This window comes from Pinus tabuliformis, chromosome 5_1 (genome assembly GCF_031772625.1).
Source record: "Pinus tabuliformis cultivar Carrire ecotype Pingquan chromosome 5_1, CPIR1, whole genome shotgun sequence".
Taxonomy (NCBI): domain Eukaryota; kingdom Viridiplantae; phylum Streptophyta; class Pinopsida; order Pinales; family Pinaceae; genus Pinus; species Pinus tabuliformis.
The window spans coordinates 894,058,979-894,084,909 of record NC_142305.1 but is presented as its reverse complement, the minus strand read 5'-3'; the positions used below and the strand labels follow the sequence as shown (position 1 = coordinate 894,084,909).

The 25,931-nt window shown below is 39.2% G+C and overlaps 1 protein-coding gene across 1 annotated transcript; it reads left to right on the top strand.

Moving 5' to 3' along the window:
• Positions 1 to 1,719: 1,719 nt before the first annotated feature.
• On the top strand, positions 1,720 to 22,022 carry LOC149167681 (replication protein A 14 kDa subunit B-like). Its single transcript, XM_089431578.1, has 2 exons — positions 1,720 to 2,172; positions 21,384 to 22,022. The coding sequence occupies exons 1-2, from the start codon at positions 1,914 to 1,916 to the stop codon at positions 21,446 to 21,448; spliced, it is 324 nt and encodes a 107-aa protein (XP_089287704.1). The 5' UTR covers positions 1,720 to 1,913; the 3' UTR covers positions 21,449 to 22,022.
• The last annotated feature ends 3,909 nt before the right edge of the window (positions 22,023 to 25,931 follow it).

The window sequence follows — 25,931 nt, the reverse complement described above, 5'->3', positions numbered from 1 at the left end:
ATGATAGTATGCGTCTCAGGGGGTCATGGTCCAACACAAAATCTTTTGAAGTCTGTAATGTGAAATCTGCAGAAAGTATGAAATGTATATCTCTGAATATCTGGCTGAGGGCTGGCATCTGCCCCCTCTGAGGTCTCGACCTGATTGTACATAAATTTTCTCTTTTTTAATAGAATTAGTATTTACGCAGAAAAAAAAATTAATATAAATTATAAAATATTTTTAATTAATATTATTGCAGTGTATGTAGAGAGAAGCAAACGTCACATCAAAATTAAAATTTGTTTAATTGTTCTAAAATAGGATTCCTGTCGACCTTTCAATTAAAGCACCTTTACCCTACGCTCAATCAAAATTGACCAAAAACGATTTGATTATTCCAACACACTAACGATTGAGCTCTTTTATTTTTGGTTCTTTCATAAAGATGCTAATTTATCGGTTGGTGGTGAATCGAAGTGTCTAATTGATGATTAGTAGGCTCCAAAAAAAATTGCATTTACTAAAGTTGTTTTTAGTGTGATTTTTTGAAGTTTTTAAAGTTAGTTTCTCTAAAATCCGTTAAGAATTTATTGAAATCACAAGTTTCACGGGTAACCTCTATACATTAGAAATGCTCTAAGGGTTTTTCACAGTATTGAATCCATATGTACAGTCAAAAAACCAATTTAAATGACACAAATTAAAAATTCACTTCAATTTTTTTCCGCCAGATTCCGGCACCAAAAAATCCAAAAATCACATTAAAAACAACTCCCTAAATTTATCATAGTGGACAACTCCCTAAATTTATCATACTAAAAAAAACTACTAAATTTATCATACTAAAAAGAAAACATATTAAATATACATATTCTATTTAGCTATTTATTTTTTCAGCACATTCACAGGAAATAGAACACAACACAAAGGTGAAAATAAAACACAACAGAAAGGTGAAACAAGGCCCTCTCAACTAAAAAATGTAGATTTTTATGAAGAATAGGAGAAATTTCTCTTTTCTCTGTTGCAGTTAGATGCAAGCTTCCAACAATACATTTCTATATGCATATTTGTCAAAGAGGCTGGTTTTCAATTGTCTTGTTAAAGCCTTTCCTAATATGCTGGGAGATTCTGATACTAGGAGGTTTATCCTGTATTTCCAGTCTCTTTTTTTTTATACTTTATTTATAAAATATACAGATTATATTTTCTGATCTTTATCAGTGTGAATTTGGTGTTTTGTTATCACTTTAGTGATACTGTAGCTAGTGTTATAATGTAAGTAGTTTGTCAGAAATGAATGAAATTTGCAATAGAAATAAAAGATTTTTGAAATAGAGGTATTTTATTTGTATTTAAAATTAATAGTTTTTAAGTGTGATTTTTTGTTTGGATTAATTTGTTTATAATTTTATAGTGATTTATTAAAATCACAAGTCTGATTGAGTGATAAGTGAATTTTTCACAGTTAAATTGTCTCACAAGTCTTTGAGAGTGCTAAATACCTATATACAATAAAAAAAACCAATTTAAATAACACAAATCAAAATTTAACCACAATTTTTTTTCGCCAGATTCCAACCCAAAATCCATCAAAACCTCAGAACAAAATTCACACTTAAAAACCACCACTAAATAATAAAAAGTTTTTTAAAGTATAAATTAATAAAACCAACCCCAACGCTAAAGGACTCTCCCGCCAAAACCTTATCTCACATTCCCTCTTTATCCAGAACATATCAAATTGAACTACATTAATAGCATCTTGGTGTTCGCTCCCGCCCTCTATACGAATGCAAAACGCTCAAGTCCCGCCTTCCACTGTTTAATCATCTGATCGAGCTTCGGCAGCCCTTGCCAGGCAACGACGGCCATTCTCTGCTTAAAAAGAGGTTTCTTCAAACGAAAATCTCGCAGGGTTTTACTTGACAATGGATACATCAAACCCTGCTGTACTGGTGAATGGAGAGATAATCAGGAGGCACGTAGGGAGGAGAGTACGATGCGTGCTCAAAGTTATCCGAGGCGATGGCGGGATTCTCCAAGGAGAAACTTCCGACGGCCAGAAAATCTCTGTAAAACAGGCTCCTCCCGCCATTTCGTTGTCGCAGTTTGTGGAAGTTATTGGTGTTGCAGAGAACGATCGCACTATCAGGGCCGAAATCTGCACCAATTTTGGTGACAAATTTGGTACGCCAATTTCCCTAATTGTAGCATCGAGAGGGGTTTCTGTTTTTATTTATTTATTTAGGTAGGCTATATACTTATAAATTTAATTGTTCGTTTTCTACCCGGTTCTGGATAGATATTGGTTGTTTTCTACCCTAATTAAAATGATATATTGAACATAATCGTACCAAACTTAATTTTTTTGTTGTTGCTTTTCTCAATTGCTTAGTGTATTCAGCATGTGATAACAATTTGAATGATTATCATCTAGGAAACCAGGGTTCACGACCAACATAATGCCAGACACGAAACAGTCCACTTGCTGATAATCAAAATCTGAAAAAAAAAAAGTTAGGCTATTAAATAAATAAATTTTGTACTATCAAGCAAAATCTTTCGAAAGTAATGGTATTTGTTAAAATAAAATACTGGATAACGAAAATCATCGTAAATATCCGTCAGGCATTTTAAGAAGAATATAGTATCATTTTCAGAGAAATATGTTCGTGTCTTTTTTTCCGTCCCTTTTCAGAGAAACTCACGCTTATTGCCTTAGGGTTTCATGCTTCTCAATTTGCAAGGTTGATTACTTGCAAAACTGCACGTATCTGCTTATTGTTAGAGTTTTACTTGGGTTGGCTAGTAACAGGAAGGTAACCATCCTCCTCATAGTAGCGACCCAGGATTTTTGTTTTTTTGGGTTATCCAAATTAAATGTTTCCAATAACTTCTATAAGTAAGAAATATATCACACTTTTAAAAGCATTTGTAAAAAATAAAAATGGGCCTCAAAAGCAAACCTCCATTGGCACAAAGTAGGAAAATGAAAAAGTCACATTTATCAACAAAAAGGTGGTACGAGGGTTCTAAAATCAAGTGCAATTTGTAATTTAAAGAAACGTAACTGTCCAAAAGTACTTTGCTTGACATCCTGCTATAAAGTTATAAACACATCTAAAATAATAATCAAATCAAGAATGTTTTGGATCTTAGAGTATTGGGAGTCAGTCTGAAAGCAAGGGTAACATCCTTCTCATTATTGTGCAGTCCTCAGCCGTATGTTGATGACCCCAACTTAGCGATAGGGATTTACCATATCCCATTTTCGTTTTACTACTCCTTTGGGGGCTTCTTAGCTTTAAAGGCAGCAAGGGTGAACATGGAAAACTTATTATTTGGTGGATTAGGAAGGAGATTGTGTTAACGTTCGTGATGCTCCCACATGGCCCATACTTGTGGTTATGATGGACTCTACTGATGTGTGACTAATGGGATTGTGTTGAACGAATTAGAGAGTTTGTTGTGGCTCTTTGTTCATTGTGCAAGTAGCTCTCCTCCCCCAATATTTCAAAAGCCAGCAGAGATGGGCAACCCCTACTTCAAATTTTTGTACTTGGAAAATACTCGGTAGAGACAAGTTACACAAATTTCCACTTTGTCAGCCCTTAAAAGGTAAGGTAATTGCAAGAGTATGGGAAAAAATAATATTCCTTCCACATTTCCAAATATGATAAATAATTTTTTATCTGTTTAGGTTGCCATGCAAATTAAAATTTGATAGACCATTGGTGTTTATTGCATGAAGGATTGAATTCCAAGGAGAAAGGCTTGGATTGCAAGAGGTCAAAATTCACTGCTAGTTGATTTGGTGCAAGGTCGAAAGCATAGTGGATATGGTATTAACATTTATTATAATATGTCAGTGCAGTCAACAATGTCTTCCATTTTTTGGGGTTTTTGTTAATGAGTTAGACTGATTAGTTGGCTTAAGGCCAGATTTTGTAATAAGGCTTTTTAACCATAGAATTTTAAAATTATTTACTGGAAATGCCCTTTTTGTGTCCTTAATTGGATTTGTGTGTAATAAACCTAGGTCCAGCTTTCATTTTATAGTATTCGTGAGGGATTTATAGAAAATTTAAACATGAAAAAGATGACAATCTTGAATGTAACAAGCAGGGGACCATTCTTCAATGTGAGGTAGACACAATCAAATTTTAGCAATGAAAAGCTTCATCTTGTATTTCTGATTTTGTTATTGTTTTAGTTGCTGCTGATTTTTTTGCTTTGATGCGTCTTCTACTCTACTTTATTTGCCATTTTGCTGGCTCCTTGTTTGATTATGTTGCTCATTTATCTTTGTTGTCATTGTTCATCAACTTTTATATTCTTGATTTCACACACATTACTTTGAATCTTATGATGTCACTTGTGGAACAAGGGACTTTTTTTTTTCTTTATTGGTCTACTCCTATATTGATACAAAAAAGATATTACAGAGAGGCAGATGCTTCGAGAGTTCTAGCCATGGAGTTGACATTCTTACAAAAAACTCTTGAAGTACTAACCAGAGAACCTGCGTATTGACTTACATCAGGATTTGTAGTATTTGAAAACATAAGATTCCAAATATTGACAGTGACCATACCAAAATTAACCCATACAGTGACTAAAAACTGACCCATACAGTAACCAGGACTGACTTGTGCACAGCTAGCTCTTGGATAGATTCCACCATAAACATAAACGTAAACAGACACCAACATATAAGAAAAAGCTGCCCTCATAGTGGAGACCGACATATAGAATTGACAGAGACCTGATTCAGCGAGCTTACAAGCATGAAAACTATGTATCCAGAGGGAGTTGAACTTCTTTCTTCGGCAACTGACCAAAAAACCAAAGGCGCAGACTAGTTCAATCTTCATCCGAGGTTGATGGCTGTTCTTCTACAATTCGGCACCCAAATTGATCTGAGTCTTTGGATTCAGAAGGATGGGCCGCAGAACTTGAAGGGTCACCTCCCGCTGGCGCGCTTGGGCCAGCATTAGCGTTTGTATTCATGGTTTGCAAGCCTCCTGAGTCTTGGCGCTGGGAAGAGCCCCATGATTAACCTCCCCCGAACCCACAGCGTCCTCACACATTTCGACTGTCACTGAAACGATGAATGATGAGTTTCCCAGAGAACAGGGAATGCGGAATCGGGCTGTATGCGAGTGAGAATGATGTGAGCAAACTTCAGCTATTGCTTGCCCTCTTCCCCTGCCCCTGCCACTTCTTGTAGCAGGATATCTGTTGCAGCAGAACTCCGAAGCATCCGACGAGGGGTCCGAAGTGGTAGAGGATGGCTGGCGGGAGACTCGGCCACGAGAACTGCCCCGTCTGCACCCCATTCTGGGTCGTTCTCTTGGCATTTTGTGAAGAGCAGGACTGACAAACGGAAAGGGAATGGCAGGGAAGCGCCTGAGGAGAAAGCACACCGAATATAATGGAGACTGAGCACGCTGATCACTGTCAGCACCATGAATCAGAGCCGAAGGGAAGCAGTGGATGGAGTTGGTGCTTGAGGAGCAGCAAGGAGCTGCTACCTTGTTGAATCTGAAAGCGCGCGGAGGAAAGACCGGAGTGAGGACCAAACCAGGCGCCATCGCACATAAAACGAACTCCAGGGAGGGCAGCGTTAATGCTGCAATTAATAAGTTTGTGCGAGACCATGTCTCCGACCTGCTGCAATTACATCTGGCGCTTGTGAGCGGCCACACGCCCACCCTCCACGCCACCTTCGTACCCTTGATCCGACTATTCACCCGCATCTGGGCACTTGTGGAACAAGGGACTTGTGTGAGTGCTATTAGGCCTTTATTTCATAGATCTATCAAGACTAAAGATATGATAATTGCAACCTTGTCCTTTAATGTTACTTGGATTCCAAAATCTAACAGGACATACCCAGCTTGAAGACTAGAATAAAGATAATGGAATCTAGTCTTGGGCTTGTGATGCTTGATTTGAACATTTGTTGTGACAATATAGATGGTATTATAGTGTATTTTTTGAAGTAACTACTTCTGTAAGATGCTGTTGACGGTGCTGGACCTGCCAACATTCAGGGGATCTCCCCGGTACGAAGTCCCAACTAGACCTCAGACGTTTGGTGTAGGAGTCTTGTCCGGTATGATGGCTTGGTTGCCATTATCTTAAAGATATGCCTTAGCTCTTGCTTGTCAGCACATGAGATTGGTATACTTAGTCTTCAAACATCGAGGTTCGTGTGCCTAGTGAGTGCTTAGTGTAACTTGTGTCTAGGTTCTTTCACTGTAGAGGGAGAGGGTGAGAGTGAGTCTCAAGTCGAAAGGGAATAGTCCCAACTTAGTTAGAGACACACAACACAACAGGACATGCGTAGCTTCCGATGGAGTAGTCCACACGGATGCGGCAATCAAAAACACAAAGTGAAGAGATAGCACGTACAACACCCAGTGGAGTAGTCCACATGAGTGCGATGGTCGTTATAACAAGTTTGTAAGGATGAATCTGTTTAGTGTCTGACAAAATAGTCTACATAGGCGAGACAATGTTAGCAACTGATACAACACATTTCCAACAACATATGCACTAAACCATTCGAAATAGTTCAACTATCTTAGTACAGGTTAAAGCAACATGCATTACAAGTGTCCAAAGAATAGTCTTACAAACGAATACAATACATGTGAAAACGTGTTGGCCTGTTAACAAGTTTCTGAATTAAGTGAAAGTTCCAAGACACATCCGTACACCATACATCATTAACCCTGATAGCGGGGCGTTGGAGCCATTGCTCGCTCCTCAAAGAAAATACTACAGACTCTCAAGGCTATGTGGGAGGAGCCAAGGTGAAAAGTCCTTTGCATGTACAAATGAGGGGTATATATAGCCAAGGGTGAACTTGACCCTTGTGACTCTTCGACTTCCCTCATGACTGTTTGACTTACATGACTCTTCAACTTCGTATGTGGGTCTCTTGGACTTCCATGTTACATTACATTGATTACAGCAGTATGGCCCGCAATAGTGATGTGGCCGAGACGACTCATGACATGACTCGACATGACACTGTTGGTATGTTCATGCTGATGGTGGTGTCCATGTCGAGCTGTTGTGTTGCTGAGTGATGAGTGTGCTCTTGGTGTATCATAGCTTCACCTTCGCATGACAAGGTGTGCGGAGTCTTCGATGGTCTTGGTGTTCGCTTGATGTTGCATGTGCATGTGTCCCCTTTGCTGGTACTTGGCATGCTTCATGTGTTCATCCGTTTGCGAACAAGTCTCCTAGCATGCGCTCTTTGTTCATCCCGTTTGTTGTCGCTCCATGTTTCATCCATGTACCTGTCTCTGCAATCACTCATGACGAGACGACATCAAATTCAGAAATCCCCTAGTTTACCATGATGCATCATCTTTCGTTCTCGGGTGTAGGTGACTGTGAGAGAGGGCAAGGCTCTGAAATTGCACAGAGCACATTTCAAGCTAAAATGCGAGGCTTCGGGGCACTGTCACGAAAAACTACGTAGAGGTCCCTCAAAGGCTGGGTTGAGTAGTCTAGACAGCAATGACATCTGCGAGATCTTACTCAGTTGGGAGGCATAACTGTGCAATTTTTCCAGGGAAGGTAGTGCGGGCAGCATGAGGCATTGGCAGTGAAAACTACGTAGATTTACAAAGGAGGTCGGGATCGGGCCGCGAGAGCTTGTTGGCTAGAACTACACAGTTCTGGGAGGTAGTAATGCAAGACATGTTTGCGCAGTTTTCGCGCTGAGCGGGGTGCCGGGCAATAGGTGGACTGTCTAAGAAAACTGTGCAATTTTCAGGAGGAGTGGCAAGTAGGCCGATAGGGGTACTAACTGACAAAATTGCGCAATTTCTAGAGATAGTGTAGTGACAGGCATCAGGCGCCTACCCCTCATGTCTGTGCAATTTCTTCAGTCAGTGCAGGCAGCCAGGCTTATAGCTTCTATGCAATTTTTGGGATGAGTGTAGCCCTGGGTCATTGCCTAGTCAAATTCTCTGGTTGACCAACGAGAGGCTTGATGGGTAGGTTTGTGGGAAGCGCAGACTAGATAACTTCTTGGGCAACTTCTACGTTGTTCTGGGTGATAGTCAACCAAGTTGATTCCAAGATTGTGCAGTGCAGAGTGCCTAGAGGGCAACTTCAAGCTCTGTGCAGTTCTGGGCAACAGTTCTTGGTCACTAAGGGTTGAGATTGCGCAGTGCAACTCAGTGGAGGTTCGGCTGATGGAGGGTGGTCTGGTCGATAGATCTTCGGCAAAATGGTTAAGTGTGTGAGCGAGTGAACTCGTGTATACATGCCTATGCGAACACACACTCAACATGACTCGATGACAAGACACCTCAAACCGATGACAAGACACCTCAAACCAACAAGACAACATATGCTCAATATGACTGACTAAGGGTGAGAGCGACAAGTGCGACACTTGAGATAGACCATTGAACGACCCTGATGACACTTGCGCAACATTGCATACAACTTCGTGTGTGAGTGCGACAGATGTTTACATAGTGAACACTTGTACACATGAAGACATACCTTTAACATAGTTGGAACAAGATTACAAGCATGAAATTGCAACCAACTTGCTAAAAGACGACCGGTGAACAGTTAAGCAAAGAGAGTGTAAAGACTTGACACGAGCTCATGGGGTGAGCTTGAGTGTTTGCAATGATAAAGGAAAAACCAAGGAAGGCTCTGAAATTGGATGCATGCCAAAATTTTGGAGGGTGTTGCAGTCGCTACAACAAATGCTTTTAAAATAAGTTTGTCAAAGTAGGTTCACGGGCACTCAATGAGTGGCCGCTACATCCACGTAGAGAAGCGGGGCAGTTCCACCCGAAGGGATCTGCCGGTCGGCCATATCAGGCCTAACCCCGAGGGCGTCCAGGAGATTTGACCCTGTGACCTCCCAAACTGGGAAAGTGCTTAGCAACGGGAACTCGACCATTTGAGCTATCCCTTGGGGCTATTGAGCTCTGAGGGTTGTGTGAATCTTGTGACCATTTTTCATCAAGCAAACAAGGGGAAATCCATAGTTTTCTTTGTCATCCACTGAGCATTTTTTGAGTGGAGATTTACTCCAGTATTCCATATCCATATTTATTATTTTCAGGTATGTAAAAAAATTGCCTTCCTTTTCTTTGTTTTCCATGATTAGTATATATTATAAATGTAGAGTCTACCTCTTCTTATCCTCTTTTGAATTTCCACATTTGATTTTGTGGTAAGTCCAAAACCTGAAAATTTAATCAGAGCTCTACAAAATGGCAAGCCATTGGACCAAATGTGTGAGTATGGTGAGCCATGTGAGGATGATAATAGAGCAAAGCTGAGGTGCAAGCTTTGTGGAATGGAAATATTTGGTGAAATGAACTGCTTGAAATACCACCTTGCCAAAATCCTAGAGCATGATGTGCATGTTTGCCCTACAACTACCACAGACATTGTCATTATTGCTAAGAACTCAATTCGTGATACTACTAGAAAGAGAGAACCACAAGCTTAGCGGATTATCGTTATAGACTTATAGTATCTAGAATCTAGATGCCTCATGATGATCATCTCATGAGATACAATTATTTTTATTTTAATGTGATTTTGTATTAAGTTTTAACTATTATACTATGGAATTAAGGCTTCTGTGATCTATATCAAGTTTTTTTGTTTGTTTGCCGAAACCCTGTCTTAAAAAAAAACTATTATATTGTCAGAACTCGAAACTTATGATTGAGGAGTCAAGACAAAATGAAAAGTACCATACTTTGGACTTCAGTATCTAGCAGTAATATCTACATCTTATACATTTTATATTGTAGTTTTAGAATTTTATTTTCATATTTGTGTGACAATGTGTTTGTTAATTGTTTGATGTTGATGTTTGCTAAGTGCTTTAAAGGAATAAATTTGAAAAAATGTCATATTTCAGTATCTACTATCTAGTATCAATGATTGATGTACCACTTGACATCTTATACATTTTATATTGTATTTTATTTTCATATTTGTATGATATTGTGTTTGTTTAATGTTGATGTTGCTTTAGAAGAATAAATTTGAAAAAAAAAGATTATTTTTGTATTTTTTTTCAAGTTTCTTGATAATTTTTTATATTTTCCCTGATATTGCCGATAATTTAAATTTTGGACCCTCGGCGATAAATTGCCGATAATGATAAATGTAACATTGTTTCTAACAGGGAATTTAGCCTGCACTATGAAACTCCACTGGCTTTTACCTTAGTTGATTTATTCATTTGTTCATTTTTAGTTTTCCCTTGAAAAATTTGGCAATTGTTTATTGGATTATTCTTGAATGCTTGTTTTCTATTGCGTGGAACATATTTTATGTTCTTCTATATCAACATTTACCACTTTTAAAAGGATGTATTTTATTGTCAATTTGGAGGTCATAGTTTTTCTTATTTTGATTTTCCTATATGTTGAAAATAGTAGCAAGAAAGGTCCTTCTTTGACTTGTGCCTTAGTCAAAGAGACCAGAAGTAGTTTTTCCTTAGCATGCACAAGTTCTTATAAGTTAGGAACCAATTCCTATAAGTTAGGAGTGAATTCCTAAAAATTAGGACAAATTCCTAAAATTTAGGGTGAATTCCTAAAAGTTAGGACATGTGCATGAAGCACTTTGACTAGTACAAATGTGGAAGGCTCAGTTGTTGTCTTCTAGTGCGAGTTGATTTGGGAAAGGACAAGCTAAGAGAGCCTTAAATTCTAAATTAAGGCAAGATGAGTTACAACAACTTGATTGCCTTTGTTAACTCTTCAACCAACAGTTCGATTTCCTAAAATAAAGACTTTCCAGATTTAGCCTATTCAAAAAACTTAAAAGGAGGATCAAGGCACATTGTTATTCATTGTCTTGTGAGCACGAGTTGGTGAGACAAGGCAGTAGAGAACACAAATTTGTATTTGTGTGTGTGAGCTTGTGAGAGGATCAATGTACCAAGAGAGGCTTGTGTGCAGAGTTATAGGAGAATTTCCATGGGATTTGCGCAAGGAAATAGGGAAGCAAGGATCAGAGTCTTGTAGGTGTTTTAGCTTAGTACAAGTAGAGAAAATCAGATTGGTTTCTTTTGAAACAAGATTGTTTTTGTAAGCGATCTATTGCTCATTCTTCTATCTATAAAATTCTCAATCAAGTAGAGGGTTTTCCCAGTTGGGTTCTCTAAAAAAATTTTGTTTTTGATATTGTGTGGTTGTGTTATTTTTGTTCTTATTTTGCTGCAAAATAAGTAGAGAAATTTTGTGTCTATATGAAAATAAATTAGTTTTAGATTGTTCATATAAGCAGTTGTAGAATTTTGTGGATTTTCTACATGGTATTAGAGCAGTGAACATAATCTAGACCAACATACAGAGAATGTCATTGGAAGAAGTCAATCTCAAAGTTTTTTTTGGGCAACAATACATCACAAGTCCATTCGATCAAGAGAAAGGAACTACTTGAAGCAACCACAAATATCAAGTGAATCCAAGCCAAGAAGAAGATAAGGATGAATTTTCTAGTTTTGTTTTTGTCTTAAGTTCTAGTAGATTGACTCTAGGAGAGCTGTGCGAAGATGTTATGGGCATAGTTGTTTGAAGTTTGACAGTTTTGTGATCATGTCGTAGAGTTTTGTGTGAGAGAAAAGAAGGCTATGACCTCTTTTCTGGGCTAGAAGTAGAGGTTGAGAAAGGGCCGAAGTTCTCTCCATGACAGTGTAGGGATTACGGGCTAGTTGGAGGAGTTAGCACACAAGTTGGGTGATTGGTTATCCATACATTTGGAGGTTGCCGCACCCCTGAACCTTCCTCAGGTTCAAACTGTAACTTGGATGTGGATTACAGACATGTATGCTCAAAACTGCGGTTATATCTGTTGAGGACAACAAGGTAAGTAAAGTGCTCTTTTATGTTGATTGAATGCTAGGTGATGAGGGTTGTTTGATGAGTTTGAACAACAGTGACCATAGTCTTTATTCATGTTGATTTGGGGCGGCACCGGATGTGCTCTAGCCATGAAAATCGGCGGAGAGGCTAAAGCACATGAGATCTCCAAGACCCAAAAATGGTTTGGGTAGATTCTAATCGGTTTGGAAGATATTAAAATAATTAATATTTTTAATGGAGTTCCCAAGTCTAAACTTAGGAAAATTAAAATATTAATGGGTATTAATATAAAACTGGGTTAGAATGTTCCAAAAGTCATGGATCAAGCCAAATCTAATCTTAGTCGTTGATTAGAGATTTAATCTCGGTCGTTGATGGACCAACGAGAAAAGTATAAGAGGAGGCTTGAGGGTGAGTTGGAGAACACACCAGAGTGATTAATCATTCTATTCTCTAGAGCGGGGTTTGCTAAGAGAGATAGAATCAATGATCAACAACGAGGGGCAGTGAATACATAACAGAGGCAGAGTTGGTACCAGAGAGACATCGTAGTGCCTAGAGAGGTTGACACAGAGGCAGTTGGGTGCTACGCAAAGGCAGCCAGGAGCTGCGCAGAGCCAGGAGTGGCCAGCGTGTGAGACATAGAGGGTCTAGGGGTTGACGCAGAGGCTCTAGAAGCTGACGCAGAGGCTAGCAAAGCTTACTTGGGGCCAAGAGGCAGCGTTGGAAGGATTTCGTGGGATAGTCTGGGTGTTGGTGGGCCGGATAGGGTGACACAATCCCTATCAGAGTGACACAGAGCAGTGGGAGTTGCAATTGTTGCTGTGGGATCGTTCATCCTTTGTTATTCAACCGGAATATCTGTCTCCGAGGAGAGGTACTACTGCCAGGGCATTCTCTGTTGGGTGAGCCATTTTTGGCACCTTGGTTGTATTCTGAAAACTGCATAATAATAAAACCCTCTGAATAGCTGCATCAGTTTTCCCGCATTGGGTTTTTCCAGGGACATTGGTCTAAAAATAATGGTGTCACTTGTGTGCTTGTTTTTCTTCAGTTGATGATCTGTAGATGTTGATACTGTACTTGTATTTATTTTCAATATTTACATGGTAAATAACTTGTTAAGTAATTAAACAAGTAGGAAGAAATAAACTAGATAGTACAGGGAGAATTTCTAACTGGTTAGAATTAGAAATTCCAACAATTAAATTGATAAGTAGCAAACTTGATCTAGACTTATGCAAGAACACAACAAAATACATATATACATATAAACATAGAGATGCAACAGAAATAAAACTTCATTTCATTAATATCAAAGAACTTAAATATGCTTACATACAGAAATGGAAATAAACTAGCTCGGGTGATGGTAGCTTATCTCTGAGAAGAGATTTGGCAGCTACATGCCTCTGAATTGTGTTACAATGAGGCTCAAAGGCCTATTTATTATTGAGAAACAATGGAAAACCATAAACATCCAAAAACCTAACCTAGGAGATGAAGCGCCAAAATTGTGGGCCTCGTTTGGGTAAATTGGTACATCAACTTCTTGGGGTTGTAACTTTGGCATACAATCTCCGTTTGGCTATCATAATACCTCGTTTCGAAGATTTTGAAGAGGAGACCGGAAACAAATCGGCAAATTGGTTTGGGACTTTTTTGGTCTCTTTTTTTTCCTATGAATGTCTTTTAGTCCCTCAAAATGACTCCGAAAGTTTAGGACCCAAAAAACTGCCAAAAATAGTAAGTTGTGCTACAATTAAGGAAACTGAAAAGAAACAATGGTGGGGGTATAAGTGGAATAGGCGGGTGGCCAGCAATATCCACTTAGATCAATCCTCCCCCCTTAGGAAGCAATGGTCCCCATTGCATTGAGTGCCTCTAGGAGATGGGGAAACTTTTGCTGAACTTGGCCCTTGGTGAGCTAGTTGCCTTGGCGCAGGAGTTGGCCAGCTTTGACAACCCAATACAGTTGGATCTTCTGCTGGCGAGCATTCTTGATTTGCGTGTCCATCATCTGATCGGTTTGGCTTGTTCCATGCAGTCTGGGTTTAACTATATTGGTGTGAGCTGTTTTGCAATGTCTGATATGTCCAGTAATGGTGGAAAGTATGGTCGAAGGTGGTCTACATTAAATATTGGGTGCAGGCCAAAGAATGGTGGAATGTTGAGCTTAGAAGCATTGTCCCCTACAACCTTAGTGATGGTGTAAGGCCCATATCGGAGAGGGCGAAGCTTGCGGTGGGGCCCAGCGAGGCACTCTTTTTGCAAATGTAACCAAACTTTGTCGCCCACTTGAAACTTGTGTGGCACCTGATTTTGATCATGATGCTGCTTGTACTTAGCATTGGCTCTGTCCAATATGTCATGGACTTGCTGGTGGATGTGCTAAATGCGCTCAATGAAGTTGTTAGCTGTGCTATCTTTGGACTGGTCATGAGCTGAATCTGCCTGAGTAGCTGCAAATGGTATGGCCACATCAATGGGGCATAATGGTTGGAATCCCAACCCCACCTGAAAGGGGTTGTGGCTAGTTGAGCTATGGAGAGCTTTGTTGTAGTTGTCCTGGACATAGGGGAGGCTTTCATCCCATGTATGTGGATTTTTTGAGTTGTACATACGCAAAATGTGTACGATCATCCTATTGACGACCTTTGTTTGGCCATCAATTTGGGGGTGGAAAGTCGTGGACTTAGTGAGCTTGGTATCTAACATTGACTAGAGACTTGACCAAAATGTACTTAGGAACTTGTTGTCTCGATCTGAGATAATGGACTGTGGGATCCCAAAATGTACCCACACTTGTTCAAAGAAGAGCTTAGTAGTGGCTTCTGCTGTGATACTCTTCTTGTAGGCCGCTAGAATGGCCATCTTAGAGAATTTGTTGATGACCACGAAAACGTAGTTGTTGCCATGCTTAGTAGAAGGAAGGCTCGACATGTAATCCATGGAGATGGTTTCCCAAGGTCGACTAGGAGTATGCAGAGGAGTATATAAGCTTTGCTTTTTGATGGTTGGTTTGGCAATGGCATAGGCAGTGCAGGATTTGATGTACTTCCCAACATCTTGTCGAAGGTTCGGTCAATCAAAATACTTTTGCAACACTGTCATTGTTTTCTCTACCTCGAAATGTCCAATGACCCGACTGTAGTGCGCCTCCCAAATCATCTTGGCATGCTCACTTAAGGGAACACAAAGGTGTCCTAGGTGGCATAATAGTGCATCTTGGAGGTGAAAATTTGGAACTTGCTTGCCTTCCAGGATTGTTTGGTATGTGTTGTCGAATTTTGGATCGCTCTTGTAAAGATGCAGCCACCACGCAGTTTTGTGCCCACAAGAGTCGAGCACAGTGGCCAGCGCCATGACCAGTGGTCGACTGAGGCAGTTTGTAACATTGTTGGTGCTGCGCTTCTTGTACTTAATGTTCAAATGGAATTGTTGTATGTACGCGGACCATTTTTGATGACAATCGTTTTGCAACTTCCCTTGTGTCTTTATGAATTGCAGGGGTCGGTGGTTTTTGTGAATGACTGTTTCCTTCCCTAGAATGTAATGCTTCCATTGTCGGTAAGCCTGCACAATGGAATACATCTCTTTGTCATAGGTGGGATACTTTTTGACTATGTCTGAAAGTGGTTCACTGTAATATGCCACTGGATGCCCTTGCTGAGTAAGAACTGCACCAATAGCATAGTCGGAGGCATTTGTCTTGATTTCAAATGGTTGCTGCAGGTCTGATAATGTGAGCACTGGTGTAGAGCAAAGGCGATGCTTCAACTCGACAAACGCCTTTTGTTGGGATTTAGACCAAAAGAACTTTGCTTTCGCTCCTCCCTTGGTCTCTTGACTTAAAGGCCAAGTTATATGAGAGAACCCCAACACGAACTCGTGGTAGAAGTTGGCATGACCCAAAAAGTTGTGGAGCTCTGTTAGAGTGGTTGGGGTTGGCCAATCTCGAATGACTTGTATCTTGGCTGGGTCCACATACACACCTTGCTCATCAATGATGTACCCTATATATCGAACTCGGGTCATACCAAAAGTGCATTTATCCAAATTGGCACACAACTTGTATTGCCGCAGGGTTTGGAGGACCTGTCGAATATGGTGAAGGTGTTCTTCCCAGCTCTGGCTGAAGATCAAAATGTCATCCAAATAGACCACCACAAATGAGTTAGTGAAGGGTCGCAAGATGTCATACATCAACCTCATGAAGGTTGTGGGGGCATTCATCAACCCAAAAGGTACGATCAACCATTCGAAAAGGCCCTCCATGGATTCGAAGGCAATTTTCCATACATTAGAGGGTTTGATCGGTACTTGGTGATAACTAGACTTCAAGCCAATCTTGCTGAAATATTTCCCCCCTTGAGTTGGTCCAGAAGGTCATCAATTTGTGGGATTCTGGATTTGATACCTATTCCGGATAGTGATCTTGTTCACCACTTGATAGTCAATACAAAGTCTCCAGGTCTCGTCCTTCTTTTGTACCAACATGATTAGGCTTCCACAGGGTGATGAACTTGGCCTAATGTGCCTTTTTTGGCAACAACTCTTGAATATGCCTCTTGATTTCATCGTTCTCCAGAACAGAGCGTCGATAGATCAGTCCATTGAGTAGCGGCGCGCCCGGGGTCAGATCGATTCAATTGACAATGTAGAGGTACCCCTGTGGGTGAGGTTAAGATGTCCCTGTACTCTACAACCTTCTCCATCTGCTGTTGCTGTGCGGAGGAGCCCTGTCTGAAAGTTGTGGCCACAATCTTCTTCTTGCCCTGAGGGCGAATCATAAGGAAAACAAATTTCTTGGTCTGGGAAATGATCTTACTGCATTGCTTCGCAGTGATCAAAGAAATGACAGTAGGCGGTGCTACCTCCAGTATCCTGTATAACTTATTGCCCAAAGTAATAATAACAGTGCGAGGCCTAGACTCATACACAACATGATGCTTCCACAAGTATGGTTGGCCTAATAAAACATCACAAACTTCAAGAGGAGCAACATCACACTACTTCATCTGTGAAGGGCTTGATGCTGTAGGGAAGATGACACTGTTGGCTGACGCAGAGATCTCGTCCTTGTTGAAGCCACTCGATGGTGTACGACTGTGGGTGTGGTGTGGTCGGTAAGCCCAACCGCTTCACGATCTCTGTTGAAATGAGGCTCTTTTGGCTCCCGGCGTCGACAATGAACTACAGCGAAGAACCCTTCATCCACATCTGTGAGTGAAGAGTCGCTACCCCTCCTCTGGATCTTCGGGCTCATCCTTCTGGATCTTGGTGGTGGCAATGGTGGCACTAGGCTCCACATTGATAATATGCTTCCCTTTGTCATTCCCCTTGTTGGTTTCTGACTCGGAGTCAGAACATGCAATTAATTCAAAAGCTTTCAGCTCGGCCACCAGTGACTGCTTGGCTCGGCACTCACTTTTGTTGTGAGTGGGGCTCTTATGGAACTCACACAATTTCCCTGTGTCCTTCTTTGTCTTCGTGGCGTTGTTCTTTGCTTGCGGCTTCAGCGGGTTGTCTTGGGTCACCTTGCTTTGGCTTTGTCCTTTGTTTTGCGGTTTGGGGGTGGCTTTCCCTTGCTTTGGATTCGCAGATCCAAAGTCTCGTTTCTTTTGTTTAAATTTTTGCTTGATCTTAATAGCGTATTGATAGGCAGTGCCAAGCAAGGAGATGTCCAAGATCTCCATCTCATCCTGGATGTAGACAACTGCAGTACTTGAGTACCAAATGCTGCTCAGAATCCTTAATGCCAAGCTTCATGCGAAGGGTATGGAAAACATTTGTGAACTTTGACACATCTTGGTCCCTTCCCTGCCACAACGTGGTCCACTTTATGTATTTATCTTCATAGCTCCCGACAGGGTAATATTGTTCCTTGATGGTGTCTCAGAAAGAATTCCAAGTGGGTGTGACTGAAAATAGTGAGGATTCCCTCTCGTCCTTTTGTTCACAGTAGGTTTCCCACCAGTCCTTGACATGTGGGGCGACTTTGAGGAGTGCAAAAGTAATCTTTTCTCGATTGGAAAAGTCATGAATTGAAAAAAAATCCTTCCAACATATTTAACCATCTATATACGACGTCTGCATCAATCTGTCCTTCAAATATGAGAATGTCAAAGTTAACTTGTACCTTAAAAGGAGTGGTGCCTCCAGAGTGGCCGTTGGATGAAGACGCGTTGCTTGTGAGTAGCTGTCCAAGGATCTGGGAAAAGTTATCCATCATCGTGTTCCTTTGTTGCTTGAGGGTTTCCTCGAGCAATATTTTGAAAGGATCTCCTTCCCCCTCTTTTCATTTGCCATGGGAGGTCGTCGAGGTTTGCGAGGCTAGTCGTGCAAAGGTTCAACCAGTTTGAGACCTAACTCCTTCTACCTTGACCTCGTTGGGGAAATGCAAAGAAAAATAGAGAAAGAGCAAACCGCTCTAATACCGCTGATCCAGACTTATGTAGGAGTGCAACAAAATACAGATATACACATAAACACAAAGATGCAACAAAAATAAAAATTCATTTCATTAATATTAAAGAACTGAAATATGGTTACATACAGAAATGGAAATAAATTAGATCATGCGATGGTAGCTTATCTCTGAGAAGAAATGTGGCAGCTACATGCCTTTGGACCGTGTTACAATGAGGCTCATAGGCATATTTATTATTGAGAAACAATGGAAAACCCTAAACATCCAAAAACCTAACTTTAGGAGATGAAGAGCCAAAATTGTGGGTCTCGTTTGGGTAAATTGGTACATCAACTTCTCTGGGTTGTAACTTTGGCATACAATCTCTGTTTAACTATCATAATACTTTGTTTCAAATATCTCGAAGAAGAGGCCAAAAACAAATCGGTAAACCGGTTTGGGACTTTTTCGGTCTCTCTGTTTTCCCTAAAAACATCTTTTAGTCCCTCAAAATGGCTCCGAAAGTTTAGGACCCAAAAAATTGCCAAAAATAGTAAGTTGTGCGACAATTAAGGACACTGAAAAGAAACAATGGTGGTGGTCCAAGTGGAATAGGCGGGTGGCCACCAATATCCACCTGGATCAAAACTTTTGACTGATAAGAGGGTGTGTATGCGAGCCCTAAGTACAATATAAGAAGATAGTCTTATTGTTGTTAGAGGGCTGGTTCAAGAGCCCTAGTTAGGGTTGGTTATGTTCATACTAACCCAGGTTTGAAGACTGTTCAGAGTTTGGTATAGTCACTATATTTTTGTGCTAAAGACTAGAGAGTCTAGACTCTAGGAGGTACTATATATGTTGGTGTAGACTTGAGATAAGAGGCTGCAATACCTCAGGATTGGACGCAAAGTTCTATGGCATATATGTTCCTAAAGGGTCGAATGTGCTCAGATTGTTGCACAATGATACGATTTGGAAGAACAATAGGAAGGGTTGGTATGGCGTGAACAGTGAGGCACTGGTCTAGCACAAGTAGTGTGCTGGAAGTAACAATGAAGAGGTATGTTCATAGGAGTGTTTGAACAACAGTATTGTGGGCCCCAATTTAGAGGTTTGAAGGATCAAATCTGTGATGAAAGGGCTGGTTGATTTAGGCCCTAGGATCAACATTCTGAAGTGAATAGAAGGTGGACAAGTGGGCAGATTTGGAAGGCCTTATGACAATGATCTTGGAGCAACTAAGACACTATGTGAAGGCAACAAAGTATTGTTTACAAACAAAGTTGTGAACAATGTTTCTCATGGGAAAGTATGTAGTGGGCAGATGTACTTATTTGTTGTGAGAAGCTAACCTTGTTGAAGACCTCAAGTACAATGTTCATGGAAGGAGTCATGGGCTATTGGAGCCCTAGTTCAATTGATGAAAGGAGCCATATGGTTGATAAGAGGGCAATTCCATAAGTCGCTAAGAGCAGTGATGATGGAACAACCAATATTAGTGCTAGTGGGTAGTTTGTTGAAGACCTTAAGAGCTGACGATCTTGGAGGAGCAGGAGAGCAACTAGTGGACAGATTTCTGAGACAAATGCAGCCTTGAGCATCAAGGTAGGTAGAGCTTAGAGTAGAGAAGTGGTGGTTGAGAAGAGCAAGATAGAGCTCTCAAGATGGAGCCTCAACCAATATCTCAATTTGGGTCAAAGCTAGTTGGCAGTTGGGCTGACCAACAAGATGATGAGGAGCATAGCCCAGGGCGAGTGGAGGCAGCCACTCAGTCGGTGACTCCCAATATAGGGAATGTTCGAACCAAGTGGGCATAGGATTTGTTTGGGGAGATTCAAAAGAGAGTTGGATCTCCTAGTACCACCTTCAACCAGAAGAAGCGGGCACAAAAGTACATGGGGTATATGGCACTTATGACTGAGGTGATAGACTCGCAAAGCATGGTGGGAAAGAATAGGTCTTTAGATCAAGTTTTGTAGAAGAAAGCAGGGAAGTCTTCTAGTTCAGAGGGAGCAATTGCAGTAGCGGAGAACATGGTAGTGTTGGAGACAAATTCAAGTGGACAAGCTTCTTCCAGAAGCACCTTCCTCGCTAAGAGGGAGTATTGAAAATAGTAGCAAGAAAGGTCCTTCTTTAGTCAAAGAGACCAGATGCAATTTTTCCTTAGCATGCACAAGTTCCTATAAGTTAGGAACCAATTCCTATAAGTTAGGAGCTAATTCCTAAAAATTAGGACGAGTTCCTAAAATTTAGGGCAAATTCCTAAAAGTTAAGATGTGCATGAAGTAGTTTGACTAGTGCAGATGTGGAAGGCTCAGTTGTTGTCTTCTAGTGTGAGTTAATTTGGGAAAGGACGAGCTAAGAGAGCCTTAACTTCTAAATTAAGGCAGGACGAGTTACAACAACTTGATAGCCTTTGTTAACTCTTCAACCAGCAGTTCGATTTCCTAAAATAAAGACTTGCCAGATTTAGCCTATTCGAAAAGCTTAAAAGGAGGATCAAGGCACATTGTTATTCATTGTCTTGTGAGCATGAGTTGGTGAGACAAGGCAATAGAGAACACAGATTTGTGTTTGTGTGTGTGAGCTTGTGAGAGGATCAGCGTACCAAGAGAGGCTTGTGCACAGATTTATAGGAGAATTTCCTTGGGATTTGCGCAAGGAAATAGGGAAGCAGGGATCAGAGTCTTGTAGGTGTTTTAGCTTAGTACAAGCAGAGAAGCCAGATTAGTTTCTATTGAAACAAGATTGTTTTTGTAAGAGATCTATTGCTCATTCTTCTATCAATAAAATTCCCAATCAAGCAAAGGGTTTTCCCTAAAAAAAATGTGTTTTTGATGTTGCGTGACTGTTATTTCTGTTCTTATTCTACTCCAAAATAAGTAGAGAAATTCTGTGTCTATTGTTCATATTAGCAGTTGCAGAATTCGTGGATTTTCTACACTATATGGAACAGTTTTTTACTTCTCTGCAACAAGTTATTTTTTACTTTTATCATGCTTGTTTTAAGTTGATTGGTTGTGGTTGAATGTAATTTATTTGTTGCAGAATATAAGTCATTTTTTGCGCCTATTATAAAACTAAGTTGATTTTTCTTCTTGCAGAAATGTCTTCATACAATCAACTATGCCAGTTGGCTAATTTGGAGCACCAATCTCTTTTCATCTAGTTTTAGTGCAACTTGAATTTTTATGTTGCTTCCATTGTAGTTTTTTGCATTTTCTTATTAAAAATAAGTCTAGATGAGATTCTGATTAAAGGTGCTAAAGGGATGAATCCCATTTATGTATGCTGCCCTATCATAGACAGTTCTTGCGGTAATTTGATGTAAACTGAGCAAAATTGACGACTGACGTGAACCCTGCCCAAACACGTATTGCCCTTGTTATTTTATATCAGTAACAAAAAGGAAGCTATTGCAATCTCATTTATGGTAATTTTAACAATTTCCTGAGCAACGGATGGAAGAAAGTGTTGTTTTGAAGGTCATGAATCTATGACTCCCGTTAGATCCTTATGGAAATACATTACGATATTATACATTAAAACGGATACTTGCTAAGGTTTATGAAGATGGTAAGAGTAAATCTAATATTATATACTCAGATACTGTGAACAAATGTGGATTTGGCAGACTATGCTGAATTTGAAGTAATGAAAGATTGAGTTGGTCAGAATGGGTTTCAACTCAGTTGTTGTGAATACTGAGTCGGTTCAGCAGGGGGGTCAACCCGGTCAACAAGGCCGAGTTCGAGTTTGAGTTGACCGAGTTTTAAAGCATTGATTGAAATGCATGATAATATTTTAATGGATTGTGACGCCCTCTGTTTTTCCAATGTTGATTAGCAATTTGGGTTATTTTTGAGATTCTTTTTATCCAACAACAATGAAGAATTCCTAATGTTAGATGATTATGTAATGTATCTATTTTCTGTTCTTTTTAATTTACTTTTTCTGATAATCCTTTTTCGAGTGCAATCATAGGAGAGCTATGGAACCAAGCGCCAATTTCTAGGAATAGAAGTATCTGTTACGGTAACATGGATTATTACATTTTAGAAGCTACAGGTTAACAGCAAACTTCAAACAACATGATCACTGCGTTTAATGAACGATGCTTCATAGCATCAATATTGGAATATGGGCCTTATTTTCTTTTTCGTTTTTGTTTTTGTTACTCGTGTTTTTCTTCCGTGCAACTTACCAAAAGATAAAAACATACCTAGCATTTTTGTTGTTGTTGTCTATTGCAGCACTGGCCTACCTAATTATGAATATTGCATGGCAATTTGATGTTGGCCTTAGCTTAGTTTGCAATTTAATGTAAAATTACAAGTTGTTGAAATCTCAAATCATGTTATAGAATACAATACACCGTTTGCAATCAAAGCATCTCATGAAGCAGTCATAATTTCACCCAAAGATACACTGAGAACATGCAGAATCATAATAATAATCTAATGTCATGATAATAAAGTGTCTTTACACTGCACTGTTAATAGCAGGGATTGTGGCAAACCACCCCATGACCTTCACCCTCGTTATTTTTTACCTTAATATTTATACAAAGGAAAATTTGCTTCTTATGGAAGTTCTGTTCTCTTGAGCTAGCCATGGTAACTTAACACTAATATGTTAGACCTCACTAGCTGCAAAGATCCAGGGTTATCATTGAGCCTTGCATGTGAACAGATTGAAGTGGACTTCTATAATCATATCATCAGCAAAATTGCAGGCGTGCAGTCATTTCTATCTAGGAAAATGAAGTGGGAGAATTTTTGAATATCTATTTTTAATTTTTGTTCATGGAATTTGTAGTACTGTCTGAAGCATCCTTCAGCCTAACTGGAACTCAGAACCTTTTTCTCCAGTGGCTTGAGAATTATAAGAAAACAAAAAGATTGACAACTTTTATATGTACTGCCACTTTCACTGTTTTTTTACCTCGGGGACATGAGAAAGTTTTATATTCTAAGGGGATATGCAAAGGCAGTCACATGCAGCATATCTAATGCATATTTCACTACTAACAAAGTGGCGGCTAAAATAATGCCCGACAAGAAAAAGCATGGCCTGGACATATCATTGGTAGCATTCACTCTTTATAGCATCGAGTGCAAGTTTCTCCCTACGTTCAAAAAGAAAATTTAACTTTTGTGTCGCTTCTTTCTTTGAAGCCCTCAGGATTCTCGTCCTAATTAATGATGATGGAACAGATAAATCTAAGAGTGCTCTCAACTTCTCTTTCGAAGGTTCCCTCTGAGTTATAAGACAATACTTGAACAAAGGAAACTATTCCTTCGCATGTTTGGCATCATCCAACAAAACAGATCATTCTTAAAAGCAAATGCTAAGTCATGAGATATGGTCATGAAATGCTTCTTGTCTGACAACTTGGGCAATTGACTTGAATTTGAAGATAGGCGAAGCTTCTTTTCAGACTCGCTTTGCGTTTTCACTACTCTCGACCATATTATTACTATCACATTAACATTTAGGCATATAAAATGATCGTGAAAAACATAAATATGATTTTTTTTGTATGTATCGACAGAAAACTATTGCATGCAGAATCTAATTGTATGCAACATTGAGACTGATACTTCATAATATAGTTGTGGGTCTTGCTCTTAGGGGTGTGCCAGATTGGCTTATGAGATGATTGATTGACATTGAATGATACCTCTTGTGCGTTTGTGAAAGCCGTATTCGATAAAATGGAATAATCTTCAAAGCACTTTGGCTGAATCTTATGACAATAATTTGCAAGATTTGGACAAAGACTCCGATGCAAAGGGACAGTGAACACAACAATTGACCTAATTTCAAAGTTTGTAGTTGTTAGAGATCTATATCCATTGCCAGTGAGAGATTCACCTTCATGCACTAGAAGCATGGGACTTGATTTCCCACCAACTCTGCTAAGTGAGGATTATACCTTACCACCTTCTAGCTCTTTGAGGGGAAGGGGATGACCTTATCTGAGCTATGCTTTAGGTGAAGAAAGAAATACAGGGGATGATCTTGAATAGTGAAGAGTTCCTTCGAATCCAATGCAACTGCAAGGTGTCAGGGTTTTATGTCTCTGATGTTGTGTTCTTCAATAATTTTATCTTCATAGATTGACAGGGAGAGACGCATTCAAACCACTTCATGAACTCTTTCCTACTTGTAAGATACAAGAAATTTGGATTCTAAATATTTCTTTTAAATTTGTCTGGTATTTGAATGGAAAGGGCTTTAGATGAAGAAATATCTTTAACAAACCAATGGCCTTTTTATTTTGCTTTTTAATTTTACATATATTTTCTGTTTCACTTTCCTAGATTTCTAACTAATTGATAACATAAAAATCCATTAATTTAGAAGTTGGAATATTGTAATTACTAGTATTATGTGATAAAATAAAATTTCATTAATTTAGAAATTGGAACAACATAGCTGCTAATTTTATGTGGATGTATAAAGGTAATTGACTAATTGTTGACAAGGAAAAAAACTAGAAATATCTTTAACAAATCAATGGCCTTTTTATTTTACATATATTTTCTGTTTCACTTTCCTAGATTTCTAACTAATTGATAACATAAAAATCCATTAATTTAGAAGTTGGAATATTGTAATTACTAGTATTATGTGATAAGATAAAATTCCGTTAATTTAGAAGTTGGAACAATGTAGGTGCTAATTTCATGCGGTGTATAAAGGTAATTGTTGGCCAAAAGAACTATTAGAACATTTAAAAGGGGCTAAGATACTACGTGTTACGATTTTAGGTGGTTGTGAAATCAGTTGAATTGTTCACCACCTTGTTTCACATTGGGCATGAGTTCTTTTACATAACTTACATTTTGTGATTGCTTTCGAAAGAGGTTAAATGTTCACATTGTTTAGAGGTTGGAGCAAATTTGTATGACACTTTTGGCTAGGACCAACAGTTTTAGTGATGTTGAAAAGAGGTGTTAAGAGATACTCCATGGATGGCTATGTTCATGTTTAAGTAAGAGGGGAGTTCTTTTGTTTAAGGTTTTTGGAGGATAACTTGAGGAATAAACTGAAGTTATGGAGGTGACTTTTTTCGAAGAAAACCATAGTGGGTGCATCTCTTGAATGTTTGTTGGATTCACACTTATATTATTGTTTTGAAAAATGTCAAATGTGCTCATTTGTGTTACATTGAGTAAACCTTTTACATTGTTTGTGAAATAGTGCAGTGCTTTGTTGTAGTTGTCTGATTTTGATATTACATTAATTTTGGTATATCTAAGACTCATAAATTATTATTTAAGGATCTTAGATCGATGATATAGTTATTTTACTTTTATTATTTGTGATGTGATAATAATTGTGATGTATCAATATGATGATGGTTGTGATGGGACTTGTATGATGACTATATGTAATTATGTTGCCTTGTTTACATATTTTGAAGATTAGCTTCTTGCTTACAATGAGTGATTATGTTATAATGATAGTTCAACATGTACAATTATATTAATAATTAACATTATGAGCAGACATTACTATGATTGTTGGGTGGCAAGAGATTATTCAGATGCACTTGCATGTGATGAGTCAACGAATTTTGGTTTGATCAATTGCATGCTATTGACATTAAAATTTAAAGTTTTAATTGATATTTTGTTATAATT

What these genes read in the sequence shown, in the direction of transcription:
- LOC149167681 (XM_089431578.1), top strand. Translation starts at nt 1,914, where the DNA reads ATGGATACATCAAACCCTGCTGTACTGGTGAATGGAGAGATAATCAGG. An exon ending in CAATTTTGGTGACAAATTTG is followed by an intron (nt 2,173 to 21,383) that starts GTACGCCAATTT and finishes TTCTTCTTGCAG; the next exon opens with AAATGTCTTCATACAATCAA.